General features: G+C 45.2%; 1 protein-coding gene across 1 annotated transcript; it reads right to left on the bottom strand.

Annotated features, from left to right (window-relative positions):
• Positions 1 to 7,448: 7,448 nt before the first annotated feature.
• Chrna9 (cholinergic receptor nicotinic alpha 9 subunit) lies at positions 7,449 to 19,070 on the bottom strand. Its single transcript, XM_021163672.2, has 5 exons — positions 18,824 to 19,070; positions 18,409 to 18,554; positions 16,409 to 16,563; positions 14,284 to 14,816; positions 7,449 to 8,025 (listed from the first exon to the last, which is right to left on the bottom strand). Exons 1-5 carry the CDS (start codon positions 18,885 to 18,887, stop codon positions 7,484 to 7,486), a joined length of 1,440 nt encoding a protein of 479 aa, XP_021019331.1. The 5' UTR covers positions 18,888 to 19,070; the 3' UTR covers positions 7,449 to 7,483.
• Positions 19,071 to 27,598: the final 8,528 nt, after the last annotated feature.

Here is a 27,598-nt window from a genome sequence, read left to right as displayed (position 1 = left end):
TTACATTTTTTTTTCTGGACAAAAACACCAGCCATATTGAATGATTTCTTTCTCTCCTTTTTGCTTGGTTTCCTGTGTGTTAGTTCCCGTCCTAACCATAGCAGTTAATATCCCCTCTACCCGTTAACTGTAATAACCTGGTCCTTACTTTTTCTATTTTTTTCTATAAAACAATCATATTTGTATATATGTGCATGTGTATGTAGTTATTATTTACTTTACAAAAATCCTGTCATATTATAGGGTTTTTTTATGTCTCTCTTTTGTCAACCAAGACTTGTAGAACTCCCCCCATTTCCATCAGTAGATCCTTCAACATTTCTTTTGGTGACTAAACAATAATCCATGCTGTGACTCCAGTGCGTTTCACTCAGCCATTTCCTGTATTACAAACTTGGTTTCAGTGGACAACTTTAGCCCTGTATTTCTTCTTTCTCTCTGACTGTTGTCTAAAACAAGAAGTCCCTTACTGTCCCTGCAGCTCATTACTGAGCTGGCTGGCTGATGGATGATATTCAGGAATGTATCTGTCTCTCTAACTCCTGCCCCTTCTAGCAGCACCACTGGCAGCTTTTACCTGGGGCTGGGGACTTGAGCTGGGGCTAGGAACCTGAGCTCAGTTCTTCATGCTTGCACGGCAGGAATTTTTTTTTTTTTTTTGAGACAGGGTTTCTCTGTGTAGCCCTGGCTGTCCTGGAACTCACTTTGTAGACCAGGCTGGCCTCGAACTCAGAAATCCTCCTGCCTCTGCCTCCCGAGTGCTGGGATTAAAGGCGTGCGCCACTACGCCTGGCCACGGCAGGAATTTTTAAGACAGAGTTAGCTCCCCAGCTCCCAAAGTTTTGGTTTTTACAGTTGAGAGTTTAGACCAGTGGTTCTCAACCTGTGGGTCTTGACCCCTTTGGGCATTGCTGCATATCAGATATTTACATTACGATTCAAAACAGTAGCAAAATTACAGCTAAAATAGCAGTGAACATGATTGTATGGTTGGGAGTCACCACAATACAAGGAACTGTATTAAAGGGTCACAGCGTTAAGAAGGTAGAGACTCGGGGCTGGAGAGATGGCTCAGCAGTTAAGAGCACTGACTGACTCTTCCGAAAGTCCCGAGTCCCGGCAACCACATGGTGGCTCACAACTATCCATAATGAGATCTGATGCCCTCTTCTAGGGTGTCTGAAGTACACCTACAGTGTACTTACATATAATAATAAATAAATAAATCTTTTTTAAAAAAAGAAGGTAGAGACTCAAATTAATTTTTGTGTATTATGTAAACAATGTCCTGATCTTATTTTATTTTCTGATAGGTAGCCTTTCTTCACTGATTTAAATTACTCCCATTTTCATAGTTAAATGCTTAAATAGACTGAAATTCCTTTTTGCTTTCTCTATTCATTTTTAAAGAGTTTAGGGGCAGTATATTCATTGCCCAATTCCAATTTTTTGAGAAAAGGCCTCACTATAGCCCAGGCTGGCCTCCAACTCACAGCCATCCTTCTGTTTCAGTTTCCTCAGTGCTAGAATATAAATAAATATGACCCACAAGCCTGGCCCTGATTTAAATTTGAGTTTTTCCCCTATTACCTCTAGTTTCTTCTCAAGCAAGAGGCTGTGCAGTTGCCTGTTCATACCTTTCTTGCCTGTTGGTCTTTTTTTTAATATATATACTCTTTACTTATTATTATATGTGAGTACACTGTAGCTGTCTTCAGACACTCCAGAAGAGGGAGTCAGATCTCATTACAGATGGTTGTGAGCCACCATGTGGTTGCTGGGATTTGAACTCAGGACCTTCAGAAGAGCAGTCAGTGCTCTTAACCGTTGAGCCATCTCTCCAGCCCCGTGCCTTTTTGTCTTTGATATTCTTTTGACCACACATACTTCAAAATTCAGAGTCATGGGCAAATATATGTGACTAGCTCAGCCTGAGTTACAAATTCAGTCAGTCTTCTTATTTCACTTTTACCAGCAAACAGCTACAAAGCCCCCGGCTGCTCTCTGTCACATCTCAGAGCCCTGGAGGCAAGAGAAACCCTAAGAAGGTTTGCCAAGAAGACAGTCTACACCCCTGGGGTGAACACAAGGACACTTCTTGAAGTATCAGAAAACAAAACCCACAGTTATATTCACTGTCCCTTTAAGGAAGCTGGCTTCTATCCTGTAAGCGTTTAGTTTGCCATTTAAAAGTTTTAAGTGGAAGAATCCCAAGATAAGTTTGGCAGGAGTGAGGAAGACGAAGTGGATGGAGAGTGGGGTAAGAAAAAAACAGTGCAACCATTGAGACAAAGACGACAAAGACCTGAAATGAGACCTTTGTCAGAGGCATACAGAGAATCGGGCAGCTATGAAATGGGCCAGCGATTGGTCTGTTGTTGGTTGGATAGGCATCCAGAAGACTTGGCACCTGGCTTCTAGCCTGGATAATGGAGCTGATGCAGGACCGGTGAGGAGGTATATTACCCCAAGTCTTTTCATATGGTGTCAGGGACGTGGGCTCTCTGTCTAGGCTTCAGATGACCACACCCTCCCACCTCTTCTAGCGCTAACCCAGAGAATGGAAGAGGAGGAAGAATAGACTTGGGATGCAGTGTAGACTACAAGTCTCATTTGGAATGTGTGGAAGACCGTGAGATGTTGAAGTGTGTGTGGGGTGGCCATAAAGATGACATAAGGAGTACCTGGGGTGGACGGTAATAGGAGACCAAGACTGGACAAAGAGTTTTAGAATCAGCAGGAGAGATGTGCTAAGTCAAAACCCTAGGGAAGGAGAGCCAAGGACAGAAAACTGAAGGGCACTAACCATTGGTAGCAAAAGAGGAGCTGGCGGCAGCCAGGGGGAAACGGCCACTTAAGAAGTCAGACGCACAAAGAGTTCTGCGCAGGAACCAGCGATCTGTGGCGCAGGCTGTGGACAGGCCTCGGAGTCTTCCGGGCCCTTCGGCTATTAGCAAGTCCATTATGAACTTGAGTAGGAAGAAGAGTCAAGTCATAAATATACAGCGAAGGCAGAGAGATTGGGAGAGGTGGGGCCTGATGTTTCCGGTAATCTCTCACACACTGCCTGCCCTTGCTCTGTCCCGAGAACATGGAGGTAACATGCACAGACTCCTTGCGCTGTAACATTCAACCCTGGCGCGTCTTGAAAGGAGCTTGCAGCAGGGATGCTGACGGGATGTAGATTCCTAAAGTCCTTTCATATGGGGTCAGAGTCTTGCACTCCATCAGAACTCCCTGCTCTCAGTCCTGGCTCCAGGTGGACACGCCCTAGCTGTAGCCCCTCTGCTTTGCCAGGCCCGTGATTCCTTCTGCTCTTTGTGTCTCTACCTCCACAGATTGTCCTTTGTTCAACTCCCTTTGGTTATCCCATCTGGAACATGACATCTGTCCACTAGAGCCCTACGTGCTCAGAGGAAACTTGGCTAAGAGGAAGAGAAAGACACACAAAGGCCAGGGAAACTTTGTCCCAGGGTTTATTTTTCAAGGGCTGGGAAGGATTAGATCTATTGACAAACTCAGGAACTTCTAGCATCTGGGTCCTACTTCAAAAGTGTAACCTGAGAAGAAGGAAGAAAGGCCACACCGCTCTTTGCTGGCCTGTGACATTATAAGTGGCCTCACTTCCACTGCTTCAGGGATCCTAGAACTTGTGTTTCCAGTTTGCCTAAGACGGTCAGTGTGCCAGGTTTGCCCACGGCTGTGTGTTGGCAAGGGTTGGCCTGAGCCCTGGGCGGATAGAAAAGTAGGCACAGGGGCAGTGGAGGAGAAAGACAAAGACCAGGATGTCAAAAGGCCCCGGTGTGCCTCATCACGGTGGGTGGACAATAGGCAATGTGGTTGGTGGCATCATAAGTCCTGCCAGGCTGTGCACAGCCATGTCTCCCAACTTATGGCTATGCCTCCCATCTTGCCAGGCTTGACTCTTGTACCACTCCTAGGTCACTGCTTTGATGGCACTGTTCTGCCTTGCAAACCTGCCCCCCTTCCTTTCTTCCTTCCTTTTTTTCTTTCTTTCTTTTTGTTGTTTTGGTTTATTTATTTATATGAGTACATATTCAGACGCAACAGAGCATCGGATCCCATTACAGATGGTTGTGAGCCAGCACATGGTTGCTGGGAATTGAACTCAGGACCTCTGGAAGAGCTGTCAGTGCCCTTCACAGCTGAGCCATCTCTCCAGCCCTTGTTTTGTTTTTCAAGACAGGGTTTCTCTGTGTAACCCTTGCTGTCCCAGACCAGGCTGGCCTCAGTCTCATAGAGATCCACCTGTCTCTGCCTCCATGTACTGGGATTTAAGGCATGAGCCACCATCACTCCATCTTCTAAAATGTACCCAGCCCTGTTCTCCCTTTGAGCCTGAGTTCCAGCCGACAATTGAGCGGTTTCCTAAGCACTCAGCTGGATACATTTCTTCTCATCCTCAGGTTTCATTCAAACTCTATTTCCTAGGCACCACATTTGAGTACACTGTAGCTGTCCCAACCAGTCACCACATGTGTGTATTCTCCATTACATTATTTTGTAATCTGTGATCTTCCTGTTTTCTTGTCTCTTCTCTCTGGTTGTCAAAGCCATCATGAGACTTCTCCGACCTGGAAAGGTGAGTCCCAACAGCTCTCCCTGCTTCATCTCTTCCTATAGACTTTTCATTGTGACTGAAGGGTTATTCCCAAAACACAGACCTGATTGCAAGACCTCCTTGCTTAAAAATGTTTTGTGGTCTTCAGTATTTCTCAGATAAAGTTTTTGGGGTTTTTTTTGTTTGTTTGTTTGTTTGTTTTGTTTTTGGTTTTTTAAAAAGAGGTGATTTGATAAGACCTCCTCAACCTAACTATAGACAAATTTATCCCAACTAAATAGTGTAACATCTGGAAAAAGACTCAGTGTAGTCAGTTTGTGTTAGTCCAATGAAACACCAAAGCAGGCCAGTTTTATTTATTTTGGTTTTTCAAGACAGGGTTTCTCTGTATAGCCCTGGCTGTCCTGGAACTCACTCTGTAGACCAGGCTGGCCTCGAACTCAGAAATCCGCCTGCCTCTGCCTTCCAAGTGCTGGGATTAAAGGCGTGCGCCACCATGCCCGGCTTTTTTTCTTTCTTTTTTTCTTTTTTTTTTTTACAGGCCAGTTTTATAAAGAAAGAATTTTTTTTTAGCTCAGGGTCTTTAAGGCTTACAATTCAAAGAGCATGGCACAGGTTCTGGTGAGCAACCCCTGGCTATGTCACCTTGTGGCAGATGCAGTGTTGAGAGCTTGTGGAGGCCAAGAGAACATATCTCCAAGCGCCAGGCTGGAGACTGTGGTCCCACAACTCCTTTTATCGCATTGCCTCCAACTGGCTTAAAGATGTCTCTCTCTCTCAGCCACACCTTTTAAAGGTTCCACCATCTTCCAATATCACCACTCAGGGAGCCAAGTGTCCACAATGGACCTCGGGAAAACACATTTAAATCATGTCTAAACCACAGAACATGGGTGGCCCTCACTGGCTAGTCTAGTAGTTTTCTATATCTGCTGTAATAAATTATCACAAACTTACACCTATGTGTCATCTCGGAGGTGTGGAGGGCCAGAAGTTTGGAATGAGTCTTGGTGTGCTAGGAGCAATGTTCAGCGGGACAGACAATCTGTGCCCATGGCTTTGTTCATACATTGTTGCCCCGTGGTTCCTGATTCTCAGGACCTGCAGCATTGCCTGCATCCTTAGACACCATCTCTTCTGCTCGTTCTTTTTTGTGTCCTCTTCCATTTAAGACGATCTTTATGATTATACTGGGCCCATTTGGACAACCCAAGAAAATCTGTCATGGGGATTAATGATCTTGATTTCCCATTGCCAGGTAACTGGCAGGTTCTGTGGATTAGAGCCTAGCCATCTCTGAAGTCACATTTGAGAAGCAGCTGAGCTGTGTATAAAGTAAATCAAGGGGCCAGTGGGATGGCTCAGTTCTTGCTGCCAAGCCTGATGAGTTTTTTGTGGGCTTTTTTTTTTTTTTTTTAAACAAAATGCTTTAAAAGTGTGTGTGTGTGGAATGGCTGTTGTTTTTAAGGAAAGTGAATTACGGTAGAAAGGTAAGAACGAGAACCCGGCTGTGGAGTCTCATGCCCACAATCTGAGCACTTGAGAGGTAGAAGCAGAACCCAGAGTTCAAGGTCAGCACTCGCTACAAAGTAAATTGGAGGCTAGCCTGGGCTACATAAGATCCTGTCCAGAAACACGAAAAAAACCCCACACCAAAAAAAAAAAAAAAATTAAAATAGGAATTGTTCCATCTCTCTTCGTTTTAAATTATAATCTTTTATGGCTTTAGCAGGCCTGATTCTACTTGGACCAACGTATTTAGAGAGGAACTCCTTCCTGCCCACGTATCACTTAGCTGAACACTGAAGAGGTAGGTAACTAACACCCGCCTTCTCCTGAGAGACCCCAGTTTCTTCCTCTAAGAAGAAAGGGTGACACCTGTCCGCCTAGCCCACAGCACTGTCACGGTCATAAGTGGCCTGACGTGTGCACAGCTTCGCTGTGACACTCATGGTTAGAGGAGATGGATCCGTGAGTGAATGCAGCTTGCTGATGCTGTCGTTTTAATAAAAGGCCTAATGCAAGTACAGCCCAGCCTATCTTATTTTAATTAAAGGCTTAATATGGCAACGACCTCATCCTTAGAGTGCAAAGGAACAAAGGTGGTGTTGCCAATATGAAAAGAAAAATTCTTTCCCTCTAATGTCTGAAACTAGACTTTCTGTGGGACAAAAAAAAAATAATAATAACCTTTGTTGTTGATGTATTTAATTTAATTTTTCTTGAGATAGGATCTTATTACATAGTCTTCATACAGACCAGGCTGGCCTTGCACTGTGGTCATCCTCCTGCCTCTGCCTTTCCAGGGCTAGAATTACAGGTGTGATGTAATTACCATAAACGGGCCAGGACAAAATTTTTAATTTGCCATTCAGACTTGGGTTACAGCGCACCCCATCTGAACAGGGCACCCCTGAGGTGTCTATCATGCTGAGTCTACAGGATTCATTTCTTTTTATTTAAAAAAAAAAGTTTTACTAGAGATAAGAGAGAATGAATTGTTTTGTCTTTTCTTGCTTTAAATCTTAAATAGGAACTCACCGTGTTTTGTTGTCTGCAATAATAAAGAGATAAAGAATTACATAAACTGAGAGCTGCCACTCCCTAAAATGGGAGGCTGTGAGGGCCACCTCTCCCCATCATGGGAGGCTGTGAAGAGGCTCCTTTCTCACTTTCTTCCTTCATCCCTTTATCCTTGAAAGTTTTCATCTCCTGCTTGATTTAACCTGACACGCAGCTACGATATTGATTGAAGTTAAGAATAAAAGCATACCGAACCTATCCCTAAATTATGTATGAACAGCAATTGAACTCAAACACTGATGCAGATCACAGGTGAATTTTATTGATTTTTTTCCTCCAAATATCAAATGTCTACCAACCCACTCCTCCTCTTTCTTTCTAATCTGCTCTTGCTATGATCAAGACGGTCATGACAAACACCATAGCGAAGAAAATCCACATGAAGAAACGGTCTATGACCTTGGCGACCTTCTTCCACTCGCTGCCCTTGGAGTTGGTGGCCTTGTGGTCCTTGAGACATTTGGCAATGTATTCAATATTTTTTGTCAGTGCTTCATAGCGTGCACAGTAGCTGTCAGTATTCTGGGGGATCCCACCCTGGTACCCTAGGTCATTCTTTAGGAGTTTTCTCAGTTCCTTCTTTCTGGAAAGGTCTTTGTTTCTGGATGTTTTCAGGTTGGACCCTGGGAGTTTGCTATAAACCTTTGTGGTTTGTTCTGGCTCCTGGCTGTGACGGGGGCTAAGGCAGCTCTCACCCACATCGTAGACAAACAAGATCCTGGACATGTATTTCAGGATGACCACCTTAGCCCAATGTGGTACTGGCCGGGCTTCCGCCCCACAGAAGTGGATATTCATCACCATGATGGTAAGGGCTGTGGAGGCGGTGATCAAGGCCATGGTAGCTATGTAGTATTTTCCTGGAATGAAAGGAACACCACCAGCTAAGTTCATTTTTTTATCTCTTCATATTCAATGAAAAAAGAATCAGACACCATTCCGAAGAAATAGGTCTACCCTGGTGGTCAGCAGTAGAGACTTTCGAATCTGACTTTCTAAGTTTGAAATCCAGAATCATTACCCCCACTAGACTCAGAATCAAAGCAAAGTGTAAACTTGAACTTTGTGCTCTATAAAACAAGTGTAGTAAGTCTCCAACTTACAAAGGTACAGGTAGCTATAACAGAAATGACACTCCCTACCACCCTGGACTGTAATTTAAACAGTTCACCAATGTTTACCAGCATGTGAAAAACCAGTCCAATCTCATCCAACAGACAACAATGGCCCTTGACTGTTCTTAGAATACCTCCAGGCCTCATGGTTATGGAAAACAATCCCTATAGCCTGAGAAAGGAGACAGCTAGAAGCTGTCCTTAAATGTGATTTCTTTGCCTAAGGCAAAAGTACAGGAAAAGTAGAGAAGAAAGAAAGACATAGGAAGGGTACATGTAAATGAAGTAAACACTGAACAACAGGGAAAACAGACTAGCAATTAAAGCCGAAGGATGAGATGGTTCCGCGGGTGAGATCACGTGCTCTGTAAGCACGGGAACCCGAGTTTGAGTCCCCAGCATCCAAGTAAAAAAGCACATATGGCTCCGCGTGCCTATGTCTCCAGCGATGGTGGGCAGAGTCAGGCAGAGCCCCAAGGCTCACAGACCAGCCAGCCTAACTGAAATGGAGACCTTCATGCCTCAATGCGGTAAGAAGGAGAGCAAAAGGGAGGTCTGCCCTTGCCTCAGCAGGACCCGGATGTGGGTGAAGGGCCACCAGCACCCACCCCCGCCCCCGCCCCGCCCCCACCCCACCCTGTCCCTACCCCCAGCCCCAACCCACCCCCACCCTCATTCCCTACAAACAAAGCCAAGGGCTGGCTTTTGAAAAGAGGAATAGGGCTGGGCAGAGATATACATCTGTAATTTCAGTTTCTCTGGATGTTGAAGCAGAAGGATGCTTGTGCCCAGGAAGTAAGGGTTAGTCTGGGCAACGGAGAGCCACTACTTTCAAAAAGAGAAACAGTAATAAAATTGATAAACCTTTTGTTGTTGTTTGTTTGTTTTCTTTTTTTCTTTTTTCTTTTTTTTGGTTTTTTGAGACAGGGTTTCTCTGTGTAGTCGTGGCTGTCCTGGAACTCACTCTGTAGCCCAGGCTGGCCTCGAACTCAGAAATCCGCCTGCCTCTGCCTCCCAAGTGCTGGGATTAAAGGCGTGCGCCACCACGCCCGGCTTGTTTTCTTTTCCTTTGTTTCGAGACAGAGTTTCTCAATGTAACCCTGCTGTCCTGGAACTCACTTTGTAGACCAGGCTGGCCTTGAACTCAGAGATCTGCCTACCTCTGCCTCCTGAGTTCTTGGATTAAGACAAGCACTACCGTGTCTGGCAAACTGCTAACTCTTTAATAAGGTCACTCATGGGGAGAGGAGAGGAAAGCAGGAGTTTTAATCCTGAAAAACGGTAAGAAAAGAGATAGTGACTCATTTCTCCTACAGACATATTTGGAAAGTTTTATGTAATAAAATTATTTAATATATTTTTATGTTTATTTTTATTTATTTGTTTGTTTGTTTGTTTATTGGTTTATTGAGACAGGGTTTCTCTGTATAGCCCTGGCTGTCCTGGAACTCGCTCTGTAGACCAGGCTGGCTTCGAACTCAGAAATCTGCCTGTCTCTGTCTCTCAAGTGCTGGGATTAAAGGCGTGCACCACCACCACCCAGCATTATTTATCATTTTTTTATAGAGAGTGTCAGGTTAGCTCAGACTGACCTTGAATTTGTCACGAAGCTGAGGTTGATCATGAACCTCTCTCTAATCCTCTAATTATGGGCATGCATTATCATGCTTGGTTGTATGTGGCGGGGATTGAACCCAGGTCTTCTTTCATGTTAGGCAAGAGCCCTATCAACTGAGCTATATCCTCATCTTCATGGTTACTTTTTATTTATTTATAGTACTTTTTAAAAGATTTATTTATTATTATACATAAATACACTGTAGCTGACTTCAGACACACCAAAAGAGGGCGTCGGATCTCATTACAGGTAGTTATGAGCCACCATGTGGTTGCTGGGATTTGAACTCAGGACCTTCGGAAGAGCAGTCAGTGCTCTTAACCACTGAGCCATCTCTCCAGCCCTATTTTTCTTTTTTTTTTTTTTTTTTGGTTTTTCGAGACAGGGTTTCTCTGTGTAGCCCTGGCTGTCCTGGCACTCACTTTGTAGACCAGGCTGGCCTCGAACTCAGAAATCCGCCTGCCTCTGCCTCCCGAGTGCTGGGATTAAAGGCGTGCGCCACCACGCCCGGCCTCCAGCCCTATTTTTAGTACTTATATTGAATTTGGGACTTCCTATACATTAGGCAAGTGCTCGTCCATTGACATATATCCCCACTCCCCAGAGTGTTTTGATAGATCATGAAAGAGTAGGCTTGGGTTGAGGAGTCCAAAATTTGAGACAGGAAAGCCCACTGATGTAATTCACTGCATTAATGGGTGAAAGAGAAAATGTATATGGTTATCTTATAAATGGAGACAAGACACTTGGAAATTGCCTGGTCCAGGACAGCGTTGACAAAAGAGCCGTGAACGACTTCATTGACGACAGAGGCAGAGTAGCGTGTGTTAACTTTACCATGATACAGCTGCAGCGGCAAGACAGAGACAAGAGAGAGAAAGCAAGGGGTAGCTTTTATGGGGTGGGGACTTGAAGGGACAGCCAGGCAGTGCTTCAGTGACATGGAGTCCCCGGGTTTATTGTGGTTAGTGATAGCCTGGCCTAGAGGTAATTCTGCTCTCCTACTGAGTCAGAAATGGCTCAGTGCGACCTCCCATCTTGAACTGTAAGCCACGCCCAGAGGTTGGCTTGTTCTGCTGGAGTCTTCCTGGAGAGCTGACAGTCCTGCCGGGAGACAGCAGTGGCCCGGCTCTCAGTCCAGCCTGTGCTGAAGTAAAAACAGTCCTGTTCTAAGGTTAGGATGGCTCAGCTCTCCATCCCAGAGCAGCATTCAGAATATTGTTTAACATACACTTATTATTTATTAAAAAGTCCAGATTAGGAGCTGGAGAGATGGCTCAGTGGTTAAGAGCACCAACCGCTCTTCCAGAAGTCCTGAGTTCAATTCCCAGCAACCACATGATGGCTCACAACCATCCATAATGGGATCTGATGCCCTCTTCTGGGGTGTCTGAAGTCAGAGACAGTGTACTCACATACATTAAAAAAAAAAAAAATCTTGGGCTGGAGAGATGGCTCAGCAGTTAAGAGTGCTCACTGCTGTTCTTCCAGAGGTCCTGAGTTCAAATCCCAGCAACCACATGGTGGCTTACAACCATCCGTAATGAGATCTGACACCCTCTTTTGGTGTGTCTGAAGACAATTACAGTGTACTTAGATATCATAATAAATAAATCTTTAAAAATAATCTTGGGGGCTGGTGAGATGGCTCAGTGGGTAAGAGCACCCGACTGCTCTTCCGAAGGTCCAGAGTTCAAATCCCAGCAACCACATGGTGGCTCACAACCATCCGTAACGAGATCTGGCGCCCTCTTCTGGAGTGTCTGAAGACAGCTACAGTGTGCTTATGTATAATAAATAAATAAATCTTTAAAAAAAATAATAAAAAAAAATAATCTTGGGGGCTGGTGAGATGGCTCAGCGGTTAAGAGTGCCGACTGCTTTTCCAAAGGTCCCGAGTTCAAATCCCAGCAACCATACGATGGCTCACAACCATCCGTAACAAAATCTGATGCTCTCTTCTGGAGTGTCTGAAGACAGCTACAGTGTACTTACATATAATAAATAAATAAATTAATTAATTAATTAATATTTTTTAAATCTTTTTTTAAAAAAGAGTCCAGATTAACTATAAAAGGAGTATGAGCCAGAAACATTCATGAAACTCTACTTGTCATAGAGACAATGTAAATTTGTTTCTGTAAACGCAAGAGCAAAGGGTCTGAGGCTTTAGCTCTTGCCTGACACGAATGAGGTCCTGGGTACAGTCTCCACTTACAGGGTGAGGAGGGAGGGAGGGACCACGAGGCATCAAGGCGTCGGTCCTCCCAACACGTGGGAAGCTGAGACAGGGGAAATGGAAGCCTAAATTCAAGGCCAGCCTTGTTCGGTGAGATGCTGTCTCTAATGACAATGACAACCAGAGGCAGGAAGCACAGTTCATAGATGCTACAAATAAAATGCTGTGTTTTTTTTTTTTTTTTTAAATGAAGGTTCCCCAAATCCCTGTATGTACATTCTAAAAGAAAAAACAAAAAATAAATTGCACATTACTGTAGAACCGGAATGATTAATGCTTCCCAAATTCTTGTGAGTCATCTCTCTTTAGAAACTTGCTGACTTGTGATTGTGTGTCACTGCTAAGGAAGCGAGAGGGACCCGTCACTGATCCCACTTCAGAGTTATTGTTTCTGGCTTGGTTTTAGTTTGAGCCAGGATATCATGTAGTTGAGTCAGGCCTTGAACTCCTGATTTTCCTCCCTCCACTCCTGAGTGCTGGGGTGACAGGTGTCACCATGCCTGGCCAGTGTCACTCATTTCTGTCTCCAGAGAGGTAATAAAAGGATAAAAGTGCCAAGGTTCCTATACCTGTCTCTATTAGTGAGAAGAGAACCTGTGCTTATTTTAGAAGGAAAGTGTGTGTGTGTGTGTGTGTGTGTGTGTGTCTGGTTTTCATGAAGAGACATAAAAGGGAAAATCCCCAGTACTTGGGAGGTGGACAAAGAAGGATCGGAAGTTCAAGGCCAGCCTCAGTTATAGAACCAATTACAAGCCAGCTTGGGTTACATGTGACCCTATCTCCTCAAGAAGCAAAAACAACACAAAACAAAAAGGATGTCTCCATAAAAACCCATGTCTGGATACTGGCTAACTGTATTCCATAGAGCACACACGGCCACACAGCTCCTGGTGACTACTGTTCTCTATGTCCCTGAGTTCTGCAGTTTCTCTTTGTGTTTTATCTTAATGAAGGAAGGGTTACTTTTGGTACTGGCAGGCATCTCTTATAGCAGCAGGTCAAGGTGTTGAATCGGAGGGGTCTCCTTGGTGGCAGTAGCAGGAGGTGTTGGAGGTGACAGAGGGATCTCAGAACAAAGTAGGTAGACAAGCAGGCATGGCAGCCTCAGCCTCCACTGCCACCCTTGGCTACAGGTTACATTATTGTAGACTTTTCAAAGTGCATTCTGTGGGCTGGAGAGATGGCTCAGCTGTTAGCAAACACTAGGTTCACAAACGAAATATGAGAAAATGCATTCTGCTTTAGAATAACCAGATTCTCTCTCTCTATATATATATATACATATATATATATATATATATATATATATACATATATATATATATATATATATATATATATATATATATATATATACACACACACACACCTTTGGGCATAGAAACCTCTGTTTGGTTTTTTAAAGATTTATTTATTTATTATATGTTATGACACTGTCCCTGTCTTCAGACACACCAGAAGAGGGCAACAGATCTCATTATGGATGGTTGTGAGCCACCATATGGTTTCTGGGACTTGAACTCAGGACCTTCAGAAGAGCATTTAATGCTCTTAACCACTGAGCCATCTCTCCAGCCCCGGAACCTCTGTTTTATAAGTGGAGTGAGGCTTCTATATGCAGGATAGATATCTGACTTGAGACTCCAGCTCTTCTCCTTGCACAGCTGCTGTGTTTCCTTCTGAGGAGAAAGACCCTAACACTGTGAACAGGTAACAGAAGTCACTGCTGAGCAGAGGCTTGTCCAGCCTGTATGAAGCTCTGGATTTGATTCCCGGCACCAGGTTAACTGGGTTTGGTGGAACACATCTACAGTCTCAGCACTTAGGAGGTGGAGGGAAGGAGAATCAGAAGATCCACTTCTTTCTTGGCTAAATAACAAGTTTGAGACCAACCCAGACTACATTATAAAACTCTGCCTCAAAATCCAAAAGTAGATAAATACAAAATAAACAAGTGTTTTTCTGTGAACGTGAAGATCGTAAGAACCACTTAATTCCAACAACCATCACTATAAGCAAAGAGGTCACCTTCAGGCACTGAATGGGTTTTACGAAAACACAGAGCCAATGGCTTCAATTGCTTTAGCTTGGGACATACACACGCTATCACAACGGCTACAAAGCTAAGCTCCAAGCATACACTCACCTATCAGAGGGACGTTTTCTGAGGCTGGCATGATCTCTGCCACCATTAGCTGAAATACAGTCATGGCCAATAAGATGGTCACTCCCAGAGAGACCTTCTCCCCGGATGCTGCTGGGAGGTAGAAACTCAGCGGAGCGAGGAACGATATGAGGACGCAAGGGATGAGGAGGTTGACGATGTAAAAGGAAGACCTCCTCTTCAGAAGGAGAGTGAAGGTGACGTCTGGGTAAGGCTCCGAGCAGCAGCCGTAGGAGATGACGTTCTTCACGGCAGGCATGCCCTGAACCTCCCATTCCACGTCTTCAATGAAGTCAGAGAGGTCACCACTGTCCAGGGCATTGAATATGTCCACCTGGTTCCCATTGTAGGTCCAGGAACCAAAGGTCAGGTTGCACTGCTGGCTGTCGAAGGGGAAATAGGTGACATCCACCACACAGGAGCTTTTGGTGATGGCTGGTGAGTCCCAGGTGATGAGCCCATCATACCGCAGGACCACGTTGGTGTTCACCGGCTCTGAAGACTCGTCATCGGCCCTGGGGAGCAAATGAGGGTGATGACAGGCGCTTGCTGAGGAACCTGACTGACTTAAGTCCTGGACTGCTTACTGACAATGCCCTGTGTCTGTTGCTTCAGTATCTTTGGCAGTGGGACCCCATTCTCTGTGAGTTTGGAATCACTTCCAATGTACCCTTCTTTTCTACCAGGAAGTCCCATTTTTATATGAACAGTAGAAGAATCCCTCTCAATCCACAAGAGCTTAGGTTCCAGAATAAAGACAGAGGAGGCCTGGCAAGATGGCTCAACGGGTAAGATCACTGACTATTCTTCCGAAGGTCCTAAGTTCAAGTCCCAGCAACCACATAGTGGTTCACAACCACTCGTAATGAGATCTGACACCCTCTTCTGATGTGTCTGAAGACAGCTACAGTGTACTTATTTATAATAATAAATAAACCTTGAGACATATATAATAATAAACATATATAATAATAAATCTTTGGGCCAGAGCGAGCAGGGCCTGAGTGAGTGAGGTTGACCAGAACAAGCAGGGCTGACAGGAGCGAGCAGAGGTCCTAAATTCAATCCCCAACAACCACATAAAGGCTCACAACCATCTATGCAGCTACAGTGTACTCATATACATAAAATAAACAATAAATAAATCTTTATAAAGATAGAGGAGCTCCCATGGTGACGGGAAGAAGGTGGAGACATTGAGCTTGAGTTAGGTCTGGCTCCATCTGGAGTATAGCCAGTGACCAGGGACATCCACTGCTCTCTGGAGCTTGTGGGAATTCAGAACTGCAGGCCCACCCTATGACTACTAAATCCAAATCTGACTTTTTCAAAATCTCTAGGTGGTTCACTTATGCTTTACAGTCTCAGAAATATGAACCTATGTGCTTTGCTCTGAGCAGAGCCCAAACAGCCCCAAGATACACTCCCCTCCACTCTAGGGTCTGAAACCCACAGGATAGATTCCAGGCGGCACATCCTATCTAGCCATGGTAGCATTTCTGTTACATGATCTCTGGATCATGAGCAGATTAAATCGTATCTCTCCAGGAAATTCTCACATAGAAGACCTAGCCTTCCAGCTTATTGAGGAAAAGAGCTAAGTTAGAGTGGTGTAGAGATCTTGCGGGGCTGAAACAGGAAGATTGTCAGATCCAGGGGAGCTTGATCTTAACAGAAAGATCCTGCCTTTCAAAACAAAGCAACAACAACAAATAAAACCACCACGTAAGAGGAAGAGGAAGAGAGAGGGAGGAGGAGAAAGGTTATTATAGATACAGTGAGTGAAGATGTAGCTCACGCTGGAACAGGGTGGCCAGCTCAGCCTGTATCGGGAGTTGTAAGAGAAGGGATTTGGGCACAGAGATTCTGGCACAGAACTCAGAGAGAACTCCATGTGAAGAAGAGGACAAAGGTCAAAATGATGCTTCTACCACTGCAGGGACACAGAGGACGGCAAACGCTAGGCTTTTAGGACCCGATACTCTGACCATCTGAGATTTGAATAAGGACACAGGCTCACACTCCACGTGTGTTTTAAATGATGTTTAAGTTTCTATTAAATCAGTAGGTTCGTTTCCCAGACCCCTCCAGTGTGGGCAGCGCTTACTTGTTGTAGAGGACAATGTCCGGCCTCCACACCAGATCACTGGGAATCCTGATGGAGTCCAGCCCGTCATACTGGTCTCGATCCCATGTGAGGTATGCATCGTGCCAGGTTTGACGGATCCACAGATAAGCTGTCAGAATCTGATTTCTCTCGTCCTAAGCAATGAATCCAGATGTCACTTTATCCTGTACACATGTCCGGCTTTGGGACACTTGTTCTTGATAGCAGGAATCTCCAGGGTGCCCACTTATTTTCAACCCACAAAGGAGACCTTTTAAAATTCTACCTGATTGATTGATTATTAAGGCCGCATTCAATGCCTTCCTGATGTAGTGCACTGTCTCTCTCTGTCTCACTCTGTCTCTCTCTGTCTCTATCTCTCTCTCTGTCTCTCTCTTTCTCTCTGTGTGTCTCTCTGTGTGTCTCTCTGTGTGTCTCTCTCTGTCTCTCTCTCTGTCTCTGTCTCTCTCTGTCTCTCTCTTTGTCTCTCTCTGTCTCTCACTCTGTCTTTCTTTGTCTCTCTCTTCCTGATGAGACCAGTACTTGCATCTTTATATCTTTTCTTAGGTTAACTGCTAAGTTTTCTCTGAAAGCGGACCAACTAATGATACACTGGAGCCAGGAGACGTGAAATGTCTACCAGGTACAAAAGAAAACATCATTTAAATCTGATAGCTTGTGTAATTAAATATGTATATGGAGGAAATCAGCCATGTCATTTTAAAACACCACCTTCCTCTTTTAAAATTGTGATTAAGGGCTGGAGATAGAGCTCAGAGGTTAAGAGCACTGACTGCTCTTCCAGAGGTCCTGTGTTCAATTTCCAGCAACCACATGGTGGCTCACAGCCATCTGTAACGGGATCTGGTGCCCTCTTCTGGCCTGCAGGCATATATGCAGGCAGAATACTATATACATAATAAATAAATAAAAATCTTTTTAAAAAAAAAATTGTGGTTAAATCCACATAACCTTAAAGTACTATTTTAGGGGACTGGAAAGTTTGTACAGGGTTTCTCTGTATAGTCCTGGCTGTCCTGGAACTCACTTTGTAGACCAGGCTGGCCTCGAACTCAGAAATCTGCCTGCCTTTGCCTCCCAAGTGTTGAGATTAAAGGTGTGCGCCGGGCTGGTGAGATGGCTCAGTGGGTAAGAGCACCCGACTGCTCTTCCGAAGGTCCAGAGTTCAAATCCCAGCAACCACATGGTGGCTCACAACCATCTGTAACGAGGTCTGGCGCCCTCTTCTGGAGTGTCTGAAGACAGCTACAGTGTACTTACACATAATAAATAAATAAATCTTAAAAAAAAAAAAAAAAAAAAAAAGGTGTGCGCCAAGTATCTTGAGATAAGCTCCCAGCACCTGTCAGGCAGTGGGGAGCTGCCTGTAATTCTAGCTCAGGGGCTCTGACGCCCTCTTCTGGCTGCTGCAGTCACTGCACTAACATGCTCAAACACACAGGCAAGTACACATAATAATTAAATTAAATTAAAATTCTAAAACCCACCATCTTAGCCACACTATAACTGTCAGGGGCTTCCAGTCACCTACCACACTGCATAATCATCTCAATTACCTAACTTAAGGACATTTCTGTCACACCTAAAAGAAATGGCCATAGTCACTAAGCAGTCACTGGTCCCTCTCCCAGGCCCTGGCAACCAATGCTTTGTTGTCTGTCTGAATGAGCAGACCTATTTTGGACATTTTTATGAATAGGATCCTACCATATGCACCACTCTTCCTTCCATTGCTTTAGACTGCTAGTCAGAGCTGTAGGTGATAGTAACATTAGGGACAGTAAGGAGGAACACTTAGTAAGTGACAGTAAGGAGCTCATTCGGTTGAATGCTTCCTTGCCCTGCTCTCCCTGCTCCTGCCAGCTGGTACCCAGGACTGCCCGCTTCACTTTCTCCCAAAGTCCCACCCATTGAGGAGCAAACACCTGTTTTTTCACTGTCACTGCCTCTCTGAAGTGTCACCATCAAAGGTCACTCACCATGTCCTTTATCTGGGAGAGCGTGACCTGCAGAGTGACGTTCAGCACCGCGTCCGTATCTTCTACTGGACGCAGAGCATTGGAGTAGTCTTCAAAAAGATCGCTAAACAATTTCTGGGCATACTTGCCATTTGCTGTCTCTACGGCTGTTCAAAGAGAAGCACCTGGGTCAGCGTTTCAAAATAAGACCATCTCTGGGGTCAAAATGCGGGATGGATCCACACAGCTAGGATAACTTTGGAATGAGTGGATGAGTTCTTTTTTTGGGGGGGGGGGGCTGGTCTTACCCACCCTGATGATCAAGAGTCAGAAAGAGGCTGAGCACGCCCATGTGCTCTTGTCTTTCCAGCCCTACCCCATCTCTCACCAAAAGGCTCCAGAGGAGCCCATATGGAGCACTGCGCTAGCCTCTCACCTTTGATTCCAGAAGCAGCAAAATACATCCAGCAAAAGGAGATGCAGGGATGGGGCCGGCTCATCCTTTCCCAACATGTAGAACGTCCCAGCCAGATAGCGAGGACTCCCACTTCTGTCTGTGAAGGTGTATCCTTCACAGAGAGGCTGTGAAGCACCCTCACTGCCACAGTCACAAAACAGATGGAGACTGCCCGCCCTCCCCTCTGGTAAGCTGAGACTGTGACTCCAATGACCTTGATGCCAGGAGCTCGGGGAGGCGGGTAAGCAGGACTGCTCTTGGGGAGGTATCATAGCGCATGCGCTAAGATACCTCGCCTCCCTCCAGACCAAAGAAGGGAAGGTAGACGCAGGAGCCAAGAGCACACCTGGCATCTAGAGACTCCATGGAAGCAGAATAGAATCTTGCTACACAGTTGATTTGGCTTGAAGGCAGAGGGTGCCGAATCCAAGGGAAGCTGAATGACTGGAGACGCAGCTGACACCCAGGGACCACCCCCTGCCTTTCTAGCAGCATTTGAAGGCGGAGGGGAAACAGCTGTAGACGGTTGAGCTTCTTCGCTCCCTGTTTCTGAACACGTCTTCCATTGTCCCACTGGCATGGATGCTGCGGAGTAAGCAGGTGCGGGTAGAGGTGCTGGATGGGAGGAGAAGTTTGAGCTTCTTGGCCATTCTGAGCATCCCTGAATGACAAGACTGACCAGGGAAAATAACAGTTCTGTTCCCCAAAGCTACCGGCCCGCACCTATGCAAGCAGAACAGCATGGAGGATGTACTAGTGATTGATTTACACCCCTGCTCAGAACAGCATGGAGGATGTACTAGTGACTGATTTACACCCCTGCTCAGCTTTGCAGGCTCAGAATGTCTCCATTTACCAAGTCAACCAGGCTTTTCCAGGTCTTACAAAACGGTTCAAAGGCTAACCCAGATCCTATGAAACTGACTTCCGACCAATGTGTTGCTGTGTTATTGTTCACCACACCACATCTCCTTTTCTTTCTTTCTTTCTTTCTTTCTTTCTTTCTTTCTTTCTTTCTTTTTTTAAGATTTATTTATTATTATATCTAAGTACACTGTAGCTGTCTTCACCAGAAGAGGGTGTCAGATCTCATTACGGATGGTTGTGAGCCACCATGTGGTTGCTGGGATTTGAACTCAGGACCTTCGGAAGAGCAGTCAGTGCTCTTAACCACTGAGCCATCTCTCCAGCCCGCATCTCCTTTTCATTATATAATTATATAATTTCATCCACTTTTCACATAACTAATTTTGTACACACACACACACACACACACACACGTCAACTTCCAATTGCATCCAATTGTAGTCTGGGAACTTGCCTGGGGAAGCTGCCTTGGAAACAGAATTAGGATAATTTGGCTGCCTAGGATCAGAGCAAGGAAATTGGATAGCTTGATTTGATCAGGTTACAGGCAGCTGTGAGTCACCCCGTTTCTCTTCAGGAATATATCCTCCACATGGAACAGACACCCTAGCCGTCAGCTACATGGGTTTCTAATTATCCACCCACATCTGCTCTTTAAGAAGACATTATTTCCCTCACTCTCCAGTCTCAGTCATCAGGTGACACAAGCCCTGGGCCCTAGGATCATGCGTCCTTCCACAAACAACTGCTCTCCGATCTCAAAGGCTGAATATGCTTTTGGGGTTGTGTTTAATAGCTTGTTTTCCAGTGGGAAAACCAAAGTCCCAAGGTGCACACTGGTCTGTTTCCAGTAGCTGGTGGCCAGTGATGGGATTCAGGCCACCTACCCTAAACTAGTATACTCGCATCAGGAACATGCCTGTCTAGGTTTTCTGCTTTGGATGCGCGGAAGTGATACATTGTTTTCAGGCTAAGACTCTTTCTGCCTTGCCTTCTGCTTCTTTTATCTCCCACAGGAGTCCGAGCAGGCTCTGGTAAGCGGTGCTCAGAGAATACTTGGTACTAGCTGCCCTCACTTGGTAGCTGCCCTCGTGGCTGCTTTTGGTCACTTGTGGTCAACTCAGTTCATTCTGTGGGTCCCTTAGAATGAAAAAGGAAATAATGATGGTGCAAGCTGATGGTCAGGTCCTAATGGTAACAAAATGCTAATTAAGCCAATGGTTTTTTGGGGGGTGGGGGTGGGGGTGGAGATTGTGTCTTGAGGCCAAGATGCTAATGAATATAAACTAAACTTTTAAATTCTGATATTGTTTCTGGTCTCTCGCTAAGATGAAGTGCAAATTCCTTCCAAAAATCACTAGGGGAGGGCTGGGGAAATGGTCCAGCAGGTAGTGCACATGCCTCAAGCTTCAGATCTCCAGAACCCACAGGAAGTGCATCTGTAGTTCTGTACTCCTGAGAGGTGGAGGCTGGAGGACTCCCTGGAGCCCAGCGGCCTTCACTGAAGAGCAGAGATTCGGCTCGAAGTACAGGAGCAGCACTCAATGGTTGTCCTCTGACTTCCAAAAGTGTGCAGGACACACATGTACCAGCACTCGAATGTAAATGCATGCACATGTACATATACATGCACACACAATATGCAGACACACATAAATCACACGGGGAGGGGGGAGGAAACGACCACCAAATATAAACTCCATCCCTCTATCAACCCCAAGTCTTTCTAATCAGAGACCTGGAGCTCTTGTTTCCAGGACATTCAGTGGCAGAAGAAATTAGTTGAATTTACTGTGTAAGATTCAATAAGGCAGGGCTGGAGAGATGGCTCAGTGGTTAAGAGCACCAACTGCTCTTCCAAAGACAGCTACAGAACACACACACACAGAGACACATTTATATATGTATGTATGTATATATGTGTGTGCGCATGTGTGTATGCATGAGTGTGTGTGTATGTGTATATGTATATGTATGTATAATCTTAAAAAAAAGATTCAATAGGTTTGAAAAGCAGACAGATAAGATAGCCTCGAGCCTTAGAAAGGATTGGTTTCGTTCTGTTTTGGGTTCTGTTGTTTTTTAAATGTGGACTTGGACTTGGTCTATAGCCGAGACTGGAAGTTCTGCTCCTCCTGTTTCTACCTCCCCGATTCTGGGATTGTAGGCATGTGCCATCTTGCCGGACTAGCTAGCTGAGAAACTTAGAGCAGAGTGCTTGGTCTCTTCATGCCTCCGTTTCTTCATCTATAAAATGGGGGTGATTTTAACATTGGCTACCTCTTAGAGTTTTTTTGAGGAATAAGTGAGTTACTTCATAGTGTTCTGAAAACACTACTTGATTATAAAACTGTTACATAAGTAAAAAATTACTGGGGAAAGTGCATTCTAATATAAAATATATAATATATTTATATGTATAAGCTAGAGCTAAAATATGTAATATTAATTAATTAATTTATTTATTTATTTATCTTTCTCTCCCCTCCAGTAAGACCTCCTCTCTCATTCCCTCTCTGGATCTCTGTCTCTGTCTCCTACCCTAAGTGTCTCAACAGACCTGGCTAGAAAACAGCTGCTTTATCTGACAATCAGATCGTACTTTAGGTGGTAGAATTTCACTCCTGCTATATTCTTGTTGTCCTTTTAAAAGAGTATTTGTAATGTGGATACGTGTGTGCATGTATATGAGTGTGCATGTATGTGAATGTACATGTGTGTGCATGTGTGTGAGTATGCATGTATGTGAGTATGCATGTATGTGAGTGTACATGTGTGTGCATGTGTGTGAGTGTGCATGTGGGCATGTGAGTGTGCATGTGTGTGAGTGTGCATATGAGTTCCCCTGGAGGCCAGAAGAAGGCATTCCAGGTGGTTGTGAGCCATCTGCCTCGAGTGCTGGGAATGGAACTGGTTTCCTGGACGAGCAGCAAGTGCTCCTAGCTGATGAGCCATCCCTCCAGGCCCTGGTTGTCATCGCAATGTTACTCTTACTGTTAGCTATCAGTAGAGTTATTTATTTACTTGTGTAGTAATATTTGTGGGTGAGTAAGAGATGTTGAGACAGGGTGTTATGTAGCTTCAGGTCAACCTTGAGCTCCTGTGCAGACAATGTATTAAAGGTGAGAGCCAGCATGGAGTAGGGGTCCATTTGTATGCTGTGCATTACCCAGTCTAAACCTATCACAGAGATGAGCAAACCCTTTCTGTAAAAATCCAAAAACCTGAACAGTAAATATTTCCAGCTTTGCACCATCTGGTCTCCATTAGAAGCGCTCCTCTGGAGGGTGTACTGTGAAATCAGACGAATGGAGAAATGGATGAGTGTGCCTGATCTCTGATAGGACCTTATGTACAGCCAGGCACAGTAGTTCTGATAGGACCTTATCAGGCACAGTGGCTCCTATGCCAGTGATCTCAGCATCTGGGAGGCTGAGGCAGGGGGATTGCTGGATTGCAGCAGGGGCCAGGCCAACCATGTTTCAAAAACCAAAACACACTAACGGTACTCAGGCCAAGTACACTAGGGTTCAGTGCTCTCATGAAGAAGGGACATTGCCTACAGGAAGAAAAGAGTTTTGGTACACACACACACACACACACACCAGCATGGACGGGTGCAAGGGTGAAGATGCACACCATCTTCTACACAGGCTCCATACATAGAAAACTTTCTAATGAAGAATTAGAAATACAAGGGGCTAAAGAGCACATGGCAGCCCCTCACCCCCACCCTGTGTGATGTGTGGAGGCTGCACAAACCTCTCTCAGCCATTAGAATGTCAGGGCAAGGAAGAAGACTGCTCCAATATTGGTTACACACCCAGTGATGTCTGGAGCTGTGTTACAGGCAGCAGTGGGGAAATAAAGTGTACGTATGAGTACGTATGAGTCTCTCTGGGACCCCAGGAATCAGAGCCCAAAGCTGGGAGCATGGAACTGGCTCAGCTTTACTGAGGTAGCAAGTTCCTGGGTCCTGTTCTGTTTCCAGGATTGTGATCCCCTTCCAGCCATCCTCCAGTTGTGCCCCAAATCCATAGTCTCGAGGGAGTTACAGGACAGAGCAGAGCAAGATGGATGAAGGAGGGTAGCCTGGGAACCCAGGAACACGGGAGCCATGTTGCTTGGCACTGGTTGGAAAGCACCCTCACTGGTTGTCGAGCTGAGCAGTGCACCTTTATTGCTTCAGGTGTCTAAACAACACTCTTTTCCCACAATGCCTGGTGTTGCTAGAAGTGGGCAGTGGACTAGGAACTCCATTCTGCCGCCACCTAGCCAGGCAGGCTTGCCCAGGGCTTCTGAGCATCGTGAAGGAAAAAGTCAACTCATTTTTCTAACAATGACCTAAACTAAGTAAAACCACATTGCCCTCTGCTCTGTTCTTTTTCTCTCACTTCATGAGTTGGTTGCCACTACAAAATATTGTAGACAGCAGACATACGCAAAACTATTTACAGAGCTAGAGGTTGGTTCACGATCAGGTTAGAGCAGGGCAGTGCTGGGGAGATGGCTGTCTTAGTTAGGGTTTCACTGCTGTGAAGAGACACCATGACCAAGGCAACTCACATAAAGGACAACATTTAACTGGGGTTGGCTTACAGGTTCAGAGGTTCAGTCCATTATCATCAAGGCAGGAAAAGCAAAGAGAGAGGCTTATCCTTTACAACCTGATCACAGAGATGATGAAAACGAATAGAATTTACTCATCTGAATAATGGCTTTGGTTTACCTACATTACTTACATGTAAATTTGGGTAAATGAGTTTGTCCAATTGGCTTGTTGATGGGGAAAAAATTAGATTAAAATTTAGCCATTCAAAGCTGGGCATGTTGGCGCACGCCTTTAATCCCAGCACTCCGGAGGCAGAGGCAGGTGGATTTCTGAGTTCAAGGACAGCCTGGTCTGCAAGGTGAGTTCCAGGACAGCCAGGGCTACAGAGAAACTCTGTCTTGAAAAACCAAAAACCAAAAACCAAAAACCAAAAACACCAAAAACCAAAAACCAAAAACCAAAAACCAAAAACCAAAAACCAAAAACCAAAAACCAAAAACCAAAAACCAAAACAAACCAAAACAAAACAAAAAATAGCCATTCAAAAGAAACCAGATATAAAAGTGAAGAATATTTATAATTTGTAAATTTGAATTGCATATTTAAGTTTATGTCAAGTGCTCCTTCTTTTACCTGCTAAAGCTTCCTCTTAAAATCAACGTTACCTGACACTCTAATTACTAATCTACTATCTTTGCTTAGATTTTTGTACTGATGCCATTTTATGGGCATTGACTATGAAAATGGTGCCCTATTGTTATGGCATGATTGCTTTAAACATTTGACTTAGTCTTTTTTACATTAAAAATTTCAATATTAAGTAAAAGAAAGAAGAGAATGCTAAGGGATTAAAAGCTGGGCGCATGCCTTTTCTAATCCCAGCACTTGGGAGGCAGAGGCAGGCAGATTTCTGAGTTCGAGGCCAGCCTGGACTACAAAGTGAGTTCCAGGACAGCCAGGGCTACACAGAGAAACCCTGTCTCGAAAAACAAAACAAACAAACAAAAACAAAAAACAAAAAACAAAAAAGCTGGGAAAGCAAGAAAAGAGCTACCTTCCTTATGATTTATAAGGTTACCAGAGGACTTTAACTTCTCCTTCTCCTTATTTTCTTCTTCCTCCTCTTCCTTCTCTCAGCTTCTTTTTCCCACGTACACTAAGGTGGTATTTAGCCTTACACCCTTAGCATACTGCTGTGTTATATTTTAACCTACGACAAAGCAAATTCCCTTGAGAATATGAACATACATTTTACTTTTCTGTATGTAGCCATGTATCTTAAATGCCCCCACCTCAAGGGCAGCCACCAAGGCCAATGCTATTAGTGCAGAATTGGGCCCAGAGGCATCTTCCCCATATCTCTGTAGACCCTCACACAGGAGAAAGAGCCTTAGGACATAGTAGGAGTCCTGTGGTCCATGTCCAAGTCATAGGTCCATGATGTGCGTAACAACTCCTGAGTTTTGTTTTCACATTTGCAGGAGTGCAAACTCACCTAAGGGTTTATTGTGAGGATTTGAGAGAAACAGATAGCTTGCCAAGCATGCACTTGGCATATGGCAGGCTGTCAGCCATAGCTGATATGATGTCCCCTGCTAAGCCACACAGGCTCCAAGAGTCCACAAAAACTCCACTGAGTTTCCAACAAAAGAGCCAAGTTCATGAACAGACATGAGCAGGTGCTAAGGACACGCGCGTGCAGTTTCTGGGTCAGGAGAACGGCGGATACGTGATCCCCGCACACGATCTATCCAAGTGAATGATCTGCAGCAGTATCTGATGTCCATGCTTTGCCAGAAGATACACGATGTTCCCCTAAAGTCCCCTAAGGGAATAGAGTTGTGCAGGGTGAGTTCCTCTGGCTTCCCTTCACAGTCTGGGGTCGCTCCTCACTGTGGGCGGAGAGGCTCTCCTCCCTGGGAGCCTTCCAGCCGCCTCATCAGGCTGCAGGAGCCCTTGCAGATCCAATCCTTTCTCACCCACTGGTTCTACTTCCTCTTTTCACAGCAGACTGTGTGGTCACAATTGTACGATAGTTCTCTGTTGCTTTCTATTATTTCCTCACTGAGGACAGTGCAAATGTTGGGTAGTTGATAAGGCTGGAGGAGACCCTCCTGCTTGTTCTGAGGACCAGTCTGCTCCAAAGGTGTTAATCCATGGGGGGAAAAAAATAAGGAAACACAAGGGAGCAGTAGGCAAACCAAACTCCCCTGATATTTTGTGACTAGCTCCCAATCACTCTCTTAACTGCGTATTCCCTAATGTGGTGGTGTGAATGAAAATGGCCCCTTCAGACTCATCTATTTGAATGCTTAGTCACTGGGGAGCAGCACTGCTTAGAAGGATTGGGAGGTGTGTCCTTGTTGGGGTGGGTGTGGTCTTGTTGGGGGAAAGTATTGGAAGAGGGCGTGGCTTTGAGATTTCAAAAGCCTAAACCAGGATTAAGAGCACTGTCTGGTCTTCCTAGAGGTCCTGAGTTCAATTCCCAGCACCCACATGGTGGCTCATAGCCATCTATAATGAGATCTGGTGCCCCCTTCTGGCCTGCATGTATACATGCAGGCAGAATGCAGTATACATAATTATAAATAAGTAAATCTTGAGAGAGAGGAGAGAGAGAGAGAGAGAGAGAGAGAGAGAGAGAGAGAGAGAGAGAGAGAGAGCGCAAACTAGGCCCCTCAACTGCCTACAGGTCCTGATGTAGGCCACTCAGCTATTTCACCATGTCTGTCAGAAGTTTCGTCCATTGTCATTATGTAAGTCAGCCCCAAATAAATGTTTCCCTTTATAAGAGTTGCCACAGTCATGGAGTCTTGCCAGGCTGTACATCTGCCTCGCTGGGGTGCAGGGAGCGCCAGCAGAGAGCTCAGAGGAGACAAAACAGCGTCTGTAATGGGGGCCCTCGGTCTGTGTTTTCCTTGAGTGGGAAACAGCGGAGCCTGGGGCGATTGCTGTGGTTCCGTCTCCTGTGTACCGGGGGCGGCTGGCGAACCACCCAGAGTTGGGAACGGGGTCCCAGGTCTGCGCTTCCCTTCGCTCACCAGGCTACATGGGATGCTGAGGCAGGAGGATTAATTGAGGACACAAATTCCAGACCATCCTGGGTAATAAAATGAGTTTCTATCTTGAAAAGAAGGGGGAATGAGAGGGAGAGAAATTACTCTAAAATTAGATGCAAAGCTATGTACGGTGGCACACTTGTAATCCCAGCACTTGGAAAGCAGAGGCTGAGAGGCTGCTGGGCATTGGTGGCTACCCTGTTCAATATAGAACGTTCCAGGCCAGCTGGGGGTACAAGCAGACCCCTGAGCAGATGTCGCCATCAGTCTTCATCC

The sequence above is a fragment of the Mus caroli genome, unplaced genomic scaffold (genome assembly GCF_978045245.1).
Source record: "Mus caroli unplaced genomic scaffold, Mus_caroli_1 scaffold_4, whole genome shotgun sequence".
NCBI classification, from domain to species: domain Eukaryota; kingdom Metazoa; phylum Chordata; class Mammalia; order Rodentia; family Muridae; genus Mus; species Mus caroli.
Note: the sequence above shows the minus strand (reverse complement) of the source record. Positions and strands in the feature narration are given on the sequence as shown.